This window comes from Sebastes fasciatus, chromosome 23 (genome assembly GCF_043250625.1).
Source record: "Sebastes fasciatus isolate fSebFas1 chromosome 23, fSebFas1.pri, whole genome shotgun sequence".
Lineage (NCBI taxonomy): Eukaryota > Metazoa > Chordata > Actinopteri > Perciformes > Sebastidae > Sebastes > Sebastes fasciatus.
The window spans coordinates 4,075,434-4,087,670 of record NC_133817.1 but is presented as its reverse complement, the minus strand read 5'-3'; the positions used below and the strand labels follow the sequence as shown (position 1 = coordinate 4,087,670).

At 46.1% G+C, this 12,237-nt stretch overlaps 1 protein-coding gene across 14 annotated transcripts in view; it reads right to left on the bottom strand.

Moving 5' to 3' along the window:
* Positions 1–12,237, bottom strand: part of nav3 (neuron navigator 3) — a 470,935-nt gene that overhangs the window by 99,207 nt on the left and 359,491 nt on the right. For all 14 annotated transcript variants that reach the window (XM_074626295.1, XM_074626296.1, XM_074626298.1 and 11 more), the window contains one exon: positions 4,637–5,762. In XM_074626295.1, coding sequence (XP_074482396.1) covers positions 4,637–5,762 — 1,126 coding nt within the window. The remainder of the gene's footprint in view (positions 1–4,636; positions 5,763–12,237) is intronic.

Sequence of the window (12,237 nt, the reverse complement as noted above, 5' to 3'; positions counted from 1 at the left end):
CTACGCACGCACGCACGTGCACGGCGAACATAGAGGAAACCACGTATGTACAAACAGTCAGAAACAGACACAGATAAACACGCTGACAGATGATGCTCACACAGCAACACACACGATGAAAAGCAAACTAACACTTTCAGCCATGTACACGTGAAAATCCTGAAATACACACAGTGAAGCTTTCATACAGAAACACACTAGCTACTGTATAGTATTCATCCACTCCCATACACACACACACACACACAAACACACACACTCCAGGGAGCACCACCACCTGCAGAGCTGCAGATAAAAATTGCGACAACAGCATCAGCCTGTGACTTCAGCTCGTGTGAAAGAGCTTTTTTCTTTTTTCTGCCTGCAAGTTTCCCTCAGCTCACCTCAGTAGATTCACAAAAAACACAGAGGCAAAGATATACACTATACTGCTGGGTTTAAAATAAGAAAGCAGATATATGGCGGAAAGGTAACAAATTATTATTTACTAAAAAATGATGTTGCTGCTTTTAAAAGGAAGGGTAACTTCACTGATAAGATTCAGATAATGCCTGTTTTTAACGTGTAACGAATGAAAATAGGGTCAACGTTAAAAAAAATGAAGTTATGGCTCAACCTCCTTCACCCCCTAGCTTTCAAATCGGTTGTGTTCCACTCAAAGTAGTTCACCACTTCACCTATCTTGGCTCCACACTCTCCTCAGACTGCTCCCTTAATACTGGAATAAACTGTCGCATCATCAAAGCCTCATCCGCCTTTGGGCGACTCCGTAGAAGGGTATTCGAAAACAAAAACCTAAAGATCAGTACCAGGGTTGCTGTTTACAACGCGGTATGTGCCCCATACAACATGGACCCCATACAGACGGCATATCACAAGCTTGGAGGCCTTCCACATTCGATGCCTCCGAAAAAATCCTTGGCCTCTCTTGGGAAGATCGGATGCCTTACACAGAGATCCTTTCCGTGACCAACTCCATCTGCATGGAAGCATCGGTGGCTAAGAAACAGGCCAGGCCAAGCCCTCTATGGGCAACTCAGCGATGCAAAACGGGCTGCTGGCGGACAAAAGAGGCGCTATAAGGACTATACTAAAGAACTCCTCAAGCGCTGCAACATAAACCCAACCTATCTAGAACATCTGGCACTCAGTAGGTCAGCCTGGTAGGTACACCTGTGCCAGAGCGGCCGAACAAATACATCACATCACTCAACAGAGGAGGACCGAAAGGCGTGTCCAACGACACCAGCGGGCAGCCGGCATTACCCCAACATCTGGGCTCCCTCGCCCCATCTGCGGGCGAGTGTGTGGCTCACGCATCGGCCTCCACAGCCACATGAAGTGGCACCGGCGCCAACTGCGCTGAACCCTCCCCTCCCCAAAACCCCCGTAATCATCAGACACCATGGACAGCTAAGAGAGAGAGAGAGTGGGGAGGGAACACCAATCAATCCTGCACACTAACTGCACCAAAGTTCTGCAGCCCCTCTGGAGGAGTGGGCGTGGAAGAGAAAGTGAACAAAGACAAAGATGCCTAATTGGGCTGAAAATGATGGTAAATTGCAGCACAGCGGGGGGCCTTTACGCTTACTGTCTGCATGCTGGGCGAGGCCTGCTGGCGGGGAAGAAGATGTCTAGCGAGAGAGGAGGAGGACGATGATGGAGGCTACAGGAATATGCTCATGAGGAAAAATCTTGGCACAGAAAATAAAAGGTAGAAGGACAATGAATCTGCACTCTACCTCAAAGGCAAGAACAAGGTGCTAACATAACCAGCGGATTCATACGCTCTTTGGTCCAGTGGAGAGAGCAGTGCGCCAACAATGACGACTATTATTATATAAAGGTTCTCTATACGATGTGTCTTCAGTCAGAGCTTTTAGTCACAGACTATGATATTTTGTGAAGACTGGGGATCTTGCAGGGTCACTATTTACAAGACTACAACTGGATTCCTTTTGAGATGATGAAAAACTGAAAAGAAAAACTGTTGACAAAGAAGTGGACAGAGTTTGCTGCAGCCCTCGAAATTACACTAAACGATCGAGATCACGGGAGCGCGCCGCAACTCTACCAAAACTCTCCAGACATATTATTTATTATTCATATTATTCCGACAATGGAAAAATACCTGCGACAGCTTGAAAAGTCGTCTGGTGTAAGTTCACTAAAGGGACTGTTTGTAACTTTTTAAGCGTATAAATGTACCGGGTCGGGACACATGCGCGCTTGCATATGCGCGTTCGCGTGCAGCCGCTCTCTGCCTGCTTGCCTTCACTCAGGCGCGTTCACCTCTAGACGTGAACACGCGCTAACTCCACACTGCAGAAGAGTTAGTTTAGTTCTGAGAATATCTAGTGAATGTACAGGGGACGTTTGTGCAGAAATAACTGCTGCAGCTCCTCCAGACCAACAGAGGTTTCCCGTGTCTTGTGAAGTAACGGAGCTCTGCAACGAGTTACGTTGTCTTCTCGTTACCGACCGGGTGCCGGTGTCTTCCTGCTCTCTCCGGTTGCGGGCGGAGAGAGCAGGAAGACACCGGCACCCGCCCCGCTGTCTCAGCCTGCGCTGAGGCAGGAAAAGCCAACACTAGGATCAGATCTAAATCATGTTCATGGAGAGACCTTCGTCTGGTCAGCTAACATTACTGCCAAGCAGCTGAAATATAGAGTGATATTGTGGTTTTAGCTGACCATAGGATTTCTGAAAGTTACAAATAGTCCCTTTAACATTAGCAGAGAGAGTAAAGCCTCTAACATCCCGACTGTGCATTTACTCTGCTGGTCATCTACGTCAGATTTTGAAATATCAATAATCAGAGATTATTGTTAATATTTGGTGTCTAATGGCCGCTAGAAACTTAAACTGTACTGGAGTGAGTAAGGAAACCTCCAGCTTCTCTCTCCAAATGCAAATTGTAAATTGGTTCGCCGACTCTCGTAACAGCTAATGTGTTATTTGATGAAGAATCAGCGAGAGGTTTGTATCTGAACAGCTGGAGCTGCGGCAACATTTTGAACTTCTAGCCCCAATTACTGACAAATATGGCAGCAAGTGGTAAACTCAAGTCCACGCTTCAAAATGCTCCTTCAGAACCCTGTGGGGGGACTTCACAGATGGTCCACGTCTTTCTCCACTCAATGTTTACTTTCTGCTCACCGAGTGGGCCGTCTGTGCTTTTACAGTTTCAGTTCTGGTTCCTCCTTCTTCACAGCTGACTATCACCCACTATCGGCCCAGGGCTGATAGTCGCGGCAGTTTTAACTTGCTAAATGTGTGGGATTAAAGTAATGCTAATGCTCAAAAGAAGGCGCAGCTCAGTGTGGCAGAGCTGACTGTGCACAACGGAGGAGCGAGACGGGAGAGGGAGAGAAGGGGTGAAGGATTAAGTCTTGTTTAATGGGATTCCTAACTCTCTTTCTCTCCGAGCACAAAGGCATCCCAGAGACTTTGGCGGCTCTTCCGGTTTTTTTTCCCCCCTGGATTACCTCTGCTGTTGTAAGAGAAAACCGGCCCTGCTGGGCAGATTTACCTCACTTCCTGCACCTCTGATGGTCTGCAGTGCCAGGGAACCACGCGCCAGCTGCATGCATCAAAAAACAACACCGGTTGAATGGTGAGAGGAGGAGAGGGTTCCCGAACGCCGCCGATGTCTGGATGCTCACATCAAAGATGAAGCCCAGACAGTTAAATAATAGGCTTTGGCAAGCGTCAGGCAGGGGATGTTAATTTGTTCTGTAATGACTGTGACGAGATGTGGAGGCGAGAGCAAGAAGAACAGTGGGGAACGCCAGCTGATCACTGGGAGTGCTCCAGGAATATATACTGGATGTGTGGCTGGATGTGTGCAGGTAGGACTTTGAGAAACAGAGTCAACTTTAGGCTATGGAGGATATGAGAAACATCTAGACATTGTTCAATATTGCGACAACGATATGACAACAAATATTTAAGTGTGAAAAAGTATACATATACTTTAAATATAACTAGGCTAAATGCTGTTTCTAGAGCAGCAACAGTAATGTTTACAACAGCAAATTCACTTTATGAACTCATTAATATCTCACCGGAAAAAAATCTAAAATGTTAATAAAATAAATCATATTCCTGACATGAAAATATTGAGTGAAGCTTAGAAAGACTGAACTTGGCGTGTGAATCTCTGGCATAAGTATGAGTATTTCTTTCTCTTAGTACTTCTGAAGGTCCTTTCAGACACAACGCGACATCACTGCGCTCTGAAACACATTATTTCCATTGGCAGCGCTGCCGCGCCACAACGGCTTTTTGTCGCATCGAGCAAGGCCCGACTTTGGGCGCCTCATGCTCATGCGAGCGCAGCTTAAACATGAGCTGTCGCAAGCGTAGAGCGGTCTCTTCTGCCGGGAAACGACAGTTGGTGTAGCTCTATTGTCATCCGGGTGGAAACAGTAGGGATTATACACACTGTTCATTTCCAGAAACCAGCTAAGATAACGAAAAGGAGGGTACAAAAAGTGTGAAAATCTGCTATATATGGGGGGAAAAAAAGGGGGAATTGGATTGAAAACGGGAGTTAGATACGTGGCAAACTAAGCTAAACAGTTTGACTACATAGATACTGCAACACACACACAGACACACACACTTGTCTCACCTGTACATGAAGGGGGCCACAGTGGCGGTGTTGGGGTGGTTGTGCTGCTGCTGCTGAGGAAGCTGAACTACTCCGTTCCCTCCAAGCGCTCCCCCTCCGCCCCCTCCTCCTCCTCCCAGCATCCCAGTGGACCCCGACAGGGCCGAGGTGCTGGTGGAGGAGGTCATGCTGGTCCTTTTGCCTTCTTGGCCCCCACCGGAGCGCTGGATGTAGAAACTCCCACCCTGCCCTCCTTTCGTCAGCTTGGCTCGGTCCCCGTCTCCGCCTCCGCCCCGCATGTTGCCGCTGCTGTTTAAGGCGGCCTGGCTTTGGCTCTGCGACTGACTCTGAGGCTTGGACGTCGCGGCGGAGGGAGCTTTAAGTCCCGGCTTGGGGATGCTGCTGGAAACCGGAGAGGTGCCGACATCTTTCTTCCCAGATGACGGCTTCCCTCCCTTGGGGATGAGGCTGGCGATTTTGGAGCTTTTCTTGTTGGGGTCTGCAAATGACTCGCGCTCGTCTTTGGGTGGAGTGCTGTCTTTAGAAGATTTCCCAGATCTGCTTTTGTCCTCCTTGTCTTTGGACGAGGCCATGGACCTGCTGCCATTGGCAGACGCTTTTGAAAATGAAGAGGAGGGTGAGGAAGCTTTGCTCGGCGCATTGAGGGACGGCGGAGTGGTCTTGGTGGACATCTGCTTGGCCGTAGCACTGCTACTGCCGCTGCTGCACACCGACCCCGTGGGCGTCAGTGTGTCCTCGCCGTACTCCGACAAGTCGTCCTCTTCCTGCAGGGACATCTCCGCCACGGACGGAGACGTTCGTGAAGCCGATCTTGGGTTGATCAGGCGGAACTTCTCCAGCATGGACCTCTGGGGTCCGCCGCCGCCGGCCGACCCTGCTTTTGATCCGTCACCGCCGTGCAGCTGAAGGCCGTCAGAGGGTGAGAGGGCGGGGGAGTGCGTGGGGCTCGCCAGCATGGACGAGGTGGCGCTGTGTTTGAGGTTCATGGACTTGCTGCGCCAGGACTTGCCGGTGGTGGGAGAGGGGATGGCAGAGGCCAGCTGCTGCCCGCTGAGGCTGGTGGGAACCGTCCCACCAATACTGCTCCCGTTCATCCCACCGGGTACTGGGATACCCCTCACCGCTTCTGAGCCAGGGGAGAAGAGAGGAACAGGAAGGACAGGTGTTAGGAGCGGGCTCATTTGGTAAATTAACACATTAATACGATACAGTGAAATAACAAAACTCAGAGGAGCGGCTCGTCACTTAAAGGAGAATAGCTGGTCCACCTTAACAGCCCACCTTTAGTGAGTTTGAGCTGGTGTTACAGATACAGGAGATTGGCTCAGGTCTTGAGGAGTTTTAGCATTTATTCACCTACAAATAAACTGTGCAATTTGTTTTAATTCTGTTATTCATTCATATAAGACAGACATCTGATATCTAATTTTGGAACATTTGTACATAGTAGTAGTAGTATCCATTGTAGTGACTCTGACACCGGTAAGAATCTTAAAAGCAAACCAAAAAGTTTGGAGCACACACTCAAACTTTCTCTTCCTGGATTTATTTGAAAACCTTTTTCTAAAGTCACAGCTGAATCCTCCGCTGTCTTCCTCTATGGCTTTACACACATTCAGCTCAAAAGTCAAACAAAACTGGGAAACTTTCAGAAGGATTTCAGCGTTATTCCCGATTGACAGAGTATCTACAGTAGGTCGTGGTTAAAAGAGAGAAAAGATTTCACTGTTATTATTACGCTGGAGTCTCCACGGAGTTTGCTGCACTGGAGCGTGCTGTAGCTTCCTGTTAAGACTTCCGCCCCACACTTCTACAGAGGCCTGTCACAGCTTGTTTGCAGGTGGATAACAGTGGTTGTAAGGGACGGGCCACCGTGTTGTAACCGTGACAACAGAAGAGATCACATGTTAAAATGGATGGAGAATTTCCTTCTGAAGGGGAAACCATTCACCCCCAGATTCACCGTTCAACATCAGTCTTTGATGATCAGCATGTTCTCTGTTCTTGGAGTTTAAGGATGTATCTTTTAATTTAAAGTTTCGAACTTTTAAAGTTCTGCAGAAGAATTTGAGCAAACTTGAACTTATAAAATGTCTTCATATTGAGGCTGCAGTTGGTGTAGAAATTGATGTCTGTTCCTCTGACCCAGGGATTCCTCTTTGCATGACTATTCAACACCGGTGGCAGATGGCAGCTCTAAAAGAAAGCCATTGTCTTGCTCTTTTTGGGACTTCAAAACCAAAATCCCTCAAATGTTTCTTGCTGTAAAATGGAAATATCGGGTCATCATGTCATCCACGTTTAGCCATTTATCTACACATATAAGAGCTAGGACTACAGCGATCGCTTTTAAAGATAGAGTGAAGATACTGGTATCATATGAAACTAGAAAACCTGATGAATCCATTGGTACCAAATATGTCATAGTAGCTTGGAGGCTAAATAACGCTCCAAACTTACGCTAAGTTTTGGTGAGGAAAAACTCTCATGGACATTTTCAAAGGGGTCTCTTGACCTCTGACCTCCAGATATGTGAATGTAAATGGGTTCTATGGGTACCCACGAGTCTCCCCTTTACAGACATGCCCACTTTATGATAATCACATGCAGTTTTGGGCAAGTCATAGTCAAGTCAGCACACTGACACACTGACAGCTGTTGTTGCCTGTTGGGCTGCAGTTTGCCATGTTATAATTTGAGCATATTTTCTATGCTAAATGCAGAACCTGTGAGGGTTTCTGGACAACATCTGTCATTGTTTTGTGTTGTTAGTTGATTTCCGATGATAAATACCTACATTTGCATTCACATTCACTGGCATTTATTGAATTCCAGGCCTGATTGCTGAGCTATGACGCATCACAAAGGTGTTCACTTCTACCAGATTTTCAGTCAAATGGTGCAAAGAAAGTTGAAACACGCCGAGCCAAACCACACACACATTCACACAGAGCACATAAACATCCATCATGCGTGTAAAATAAATGTTTTAGGGTCCAGCGTAGAGCATTAACCTTTACACACACACACCACTTTTCATGGCTGGTTGATACTAAGACCATCAGCATCCTCCTTCTCTCTCTCTCTCTCTCTCTCTCTCACTCACATTCAGGATCCAGCAGTAGCAGACAGATAAGTATAGTATTTGAGGAAGATGGACACAACAGACGACAGGCAGAAACCCATCTCCTCCTGGATGTGAGTTTGAGGCCGCTTCAGAGGAAAAAGAGACGCAGACGAAGGAGACGGAGGAGAAAGAAAAAAGAAGAAGAAGAGGAAAGGCGGAATTAGAGATGGGGCGGGAATAAAGAGAAGAAGGCGACGGAGTGACAGCGTGAAGTTATGCACCATTACACTGAGTGAGTGTCTGTCTGGCTGTCAGTCAGCTCGGTGAGCAGGGTTCAAGCTGGCTGTGAGTCACCTCCAGTCTGCAGTTTAAAGCCCCTCTTCTCTCTGGCAGCCAGAGGGGAGTGAAGGGGAGGAGAGGAGGGAGTTCAGTTTCAGCTGTGGCCGGGGTCCAGAGACTTTAACCGGCTTACACGTCTGACAACATTCTCTAAGACCTTAAAACATGCCCGAAGACGCCTCAGTGCACTGTGACAGATCCGGAGTGAAAAGTGCAATCTGTCAGGCTATAACAGAGACTTTACATTGTGTGCCGACAGTAAAATAAAACCTTTTTATTTACCTCCGTATGTCTTCATTCAAGACAGCCAATTATTATTATCACCATATACTCATTACGACTTCAAGAGAGACACTTCACTGCAACTTCTGCTAAACTTCTGGTATTCTAATTTTGTTTTATAGGTCTTTGGTCGATCATCAGGTATAAAACTACTGCCGCTAATGCCGAGGGCGCTCAAGAATATCTTACTGACATCATCTCAGGAAACAAGCCAATGAAAAACCAGCTGGGTACTAAAACGTACCGGTCATCACTTTTACAAACAACGTACCGATACATGAACTGGACTAAAACACTATACGTATATATAGTGAAGTATCTACATGGTTGAAGCATTAATGATTTATTGTGGCATAAATATTATGTTAATTTAAGCAACATTTTATGTAAATCTCAAAAAGTTTAACATACATTGAAATAGAACAGGAGTAGAATCAAATCAACGGTCCACCAGAGTCCGACATCAGAGCTGCGCCCATAGCAACGGTCTGTTATACATAGCAACGGTCTGTTATAAGGAAATAACAGACGCCGTAGAACGCCGTTATTCACCAATCAGAATCGAGTATTCAACATAGCCGTGCAATAACAATATTTAGGGGTCTTACTACAAAACCAGCCGTCTCAAAAAAAAAGTTTGACCAATGAAATGTATCATCTTCCTCTAATTCTGAAGACTTCATTTATTCTACTTAAAGCTTCAGTAGGCAGTATATGTTTGGCTTCATTGACCTTTCAGCATATTGTAATTCAAGTGTTCTGAGAGGAAACTAGACTTCTGCTCCTCCTCATGGCTCTGTTTTCAGGCTTTAGAAAATCTAGCCTGTGACGGGAGACTTTGACCAATCACAGGTCATTTCATTGAGAGAGCGTTCCTATTGGCTGTGCTCCGGTCATGTGACCGGTACTAGTGTTCCTTCACCAGATTTTACAATGGCGGCGGCGTCACAAACTTTCTCATTTTAAAGCTAAACCGTGCACTACAAGATGATTCTGAGAACATCTGAGAAGAGAAATAGGCATTAACGTAACAGAATATTGATTCATATTTGATCAGCGCTGCCTAGTTTGACCGTTTGGTCTGATCAGCTCTTACTGCTTTTTTCCTCCGGTCTGTGAAATCTTGCAGATGCCGTTAGGAGCACCGGAGGTTTCCAGGTTACCTGTTTCATGTACTACTGTCACGATATAGCGACCGTTTTATAAAAATACCTTTTTTAAAAATCATATTTGCTCCAATCTCGCCTACTGCAGCTTTAATATTCGAGCACGGACAAAAGAGCGCATGTGACTTATCTGAATGTGTCGGCGAGTTGTGTGAAAGTGTGTCAGTACAATAGCAGAACCTCCTCTTGCCTGCATAAGAACATTGTTTCTGCATGTTTAAAGGGCAACGAACCGGCAGACACTCTCAAGTTTTCCTGTAATGAGTTCACGGGTTAGAAAGCTGGATGAGCCAGAGTACGGAGGGTCCTGATCTCAGACCAACCAATAGATCCTCATCAGATAAACTCACTAATTAGCTGGTGTAAAGAAACCACACCCTTATTTTGTGTGTGTCTAGATAGTCGTCTGATACTGATGATATAAACATGGACGAGACAGCGTGTGTTTCTGTGTTTCTAGCGTGTGTCCTCTCCGCCACCCTTCATCTTTAGACTTGGTGGTCCTCGGGGCAGTTTATGAATGTGAATGAAGAGGTCACGAGCGTTTGTGTGATTCTGTGCGTGTCTCTCCTGTTTGTGTGTCCACTCAATTAACCTCGTCTTTAGAGATCCCCTCTCTCTCTCCCTCCCTCCCCGTTCCTCCTCCTCCTTCCCCAAACCCCGGAGGCTGTTTTTTCGCAGCGCCGCCACACTTTTTCACCGTGCAGTGACTCGCCGTTGCCATGGCAACAGACTCCTCTATTCTTTTCTTTTTTTTTTTTTTTTTTGTTGCCTCAGCGGCCGAGGAATGAAATGTCATTTCTCCTGGGGTGGACCCCTCTGTTCATGGACACACGTATACGTGTTGTCTGCAACTGCACAACAAGTGATGCAGAGAAACTGAACGCCTAGGTTTAAGTGATAATATGCATATTTGGATCACATGCATGTACACAGATGCACTGACACCAGTTAACACCTGCAGCCAGTTTTGCAGTAGTAACATTTTTTACTCCTCTGCAGCTCTTGTTTTGGATGCATCGGATCACACTCCTGTAGCTGCTCTTCCCATTACATCACTGTCAGACAGATAACACATTATCGCCTCGCTGGAGGAAGTCAGCAGCTTCTCCACTCAGCTTTCACCAAGTTCAGCAATCGCCTCGTCATCCTCATTCCTGACAACGAGCAGAGCGATCACCAACTTTCTTTTAGTCCCATTTTTTACAAGCGTGCCCTTTTGATGCTTTAATTTAATTGGCTGAAGCTGATGAGATTTAGTTGCATGGCAACAAGAATGATGCTCTTTGTGCCCTTTGAGCTCTTTGGTCAGAGCGCCACTGTCTGTGAGCAGAGAAACAAAACAACAATTCATCCCCATGAGGCCATAAATGCCGAGGGGATGGGTACCGAAACCTGGTGTTAAACGGGCACCGGTGCTAAATGATTAAAGACCGGAGTATTGATAAGCATAAGCATTGGGACACACTCTTAAAACTGGAGGTTTTGTATATAACGGGATGTGGCTCTGGTGAAAATAACGTTGGTCTGAAGTGTTTTAGAAAAAACTTGAAAAGACTATTGACAAAAATCTGAAAAGCTCTCTAGGCTTTTTTTTTGCGTACACTTTTGAGATGATCTCTAACTTTAGCCTGTCTCCTGCCAAGTCCTTCAAGACCCACGCTTCACGCTATCGCATCATAAGGTAAAAATAACACCTGTGCAACATCTGTCGAGCTTTAGGCTGCACTGCAAATCTGGTAAAGATTGATCCCTGCTGGATTATTGAGGAGGAACCTTGCTGAGTATTGAACTGTGTAGTGATCTGAGATCTTTTCAGGATGCATTTTCTGTTCATATCTGAATCATGTATTTAAAATAAAGGCTTGTAAATCCACAAGTGGAAAAAAACCCATAAAAGGATGCAAGATTAAAGAGAGAAAAACTCTTCCTGGAGACACTTCCTGTATCTGTTTCTGTCTCTTGCTCTCTCTGCTACCTGCTTTTGCTCAGAAGGTTCTGTCTGCATCGCTGACATTTACCCACAATTGATTTTTCTTTTTTTCCCCGTTTTACTTTAGACCAAAACACCGTTTCATCTCCCCTGCAGTGAAGCTCCAACGCCTAGTGTCTTATCCTCTGCAAACTGAAGCTTTGTCTTCTGGCAGGACTCAACTATTCTCACAGAACAATGAAAAGAAACCGATCGACTGGATCCTTTTATAATCAGTTTGCTGAGGATAAACCTAAATCAGTTTCTCAATCATTTCCACTTCCCCTTTGCTCTCTTTTCATATCCAAACACTTGAGCTCACACTCCATGTCCACCTCCCGACTTCCATGATCTCTCGCCATGCCTTCCCTCTTCCTCTCACTGAAGAGTTTGACGTTTCAGACAGAAATTGGAGGGGTGAGTGCACATCCTGCGTGGACTTTTAGGGTTGAACACGCAAGAGAAAGACAGAATCAAAAAGAGAAGCCACTCACTGCATCTTCCCTCCACCTCCATCACCTCCTACTGATCCCGTCTCAACTCTACAAACTGAATCCTGCAAGTATTGTCATGTATTTCCATGTATTACAGCCACAAACTAGAGACCTAGAGCATTCAGAGGATGGATGGATCAAACTAGAGACCTAGAGCATTCAGAGGATGGATGGATCAGACTAGAGACCTAGAGCATTCAGAGGATGGATGGATCAAACTAGAGACCTAGAGCATTCAGAGGATGGATGGATCAGACTAGAGACCTAGAGCATTCAGAGGA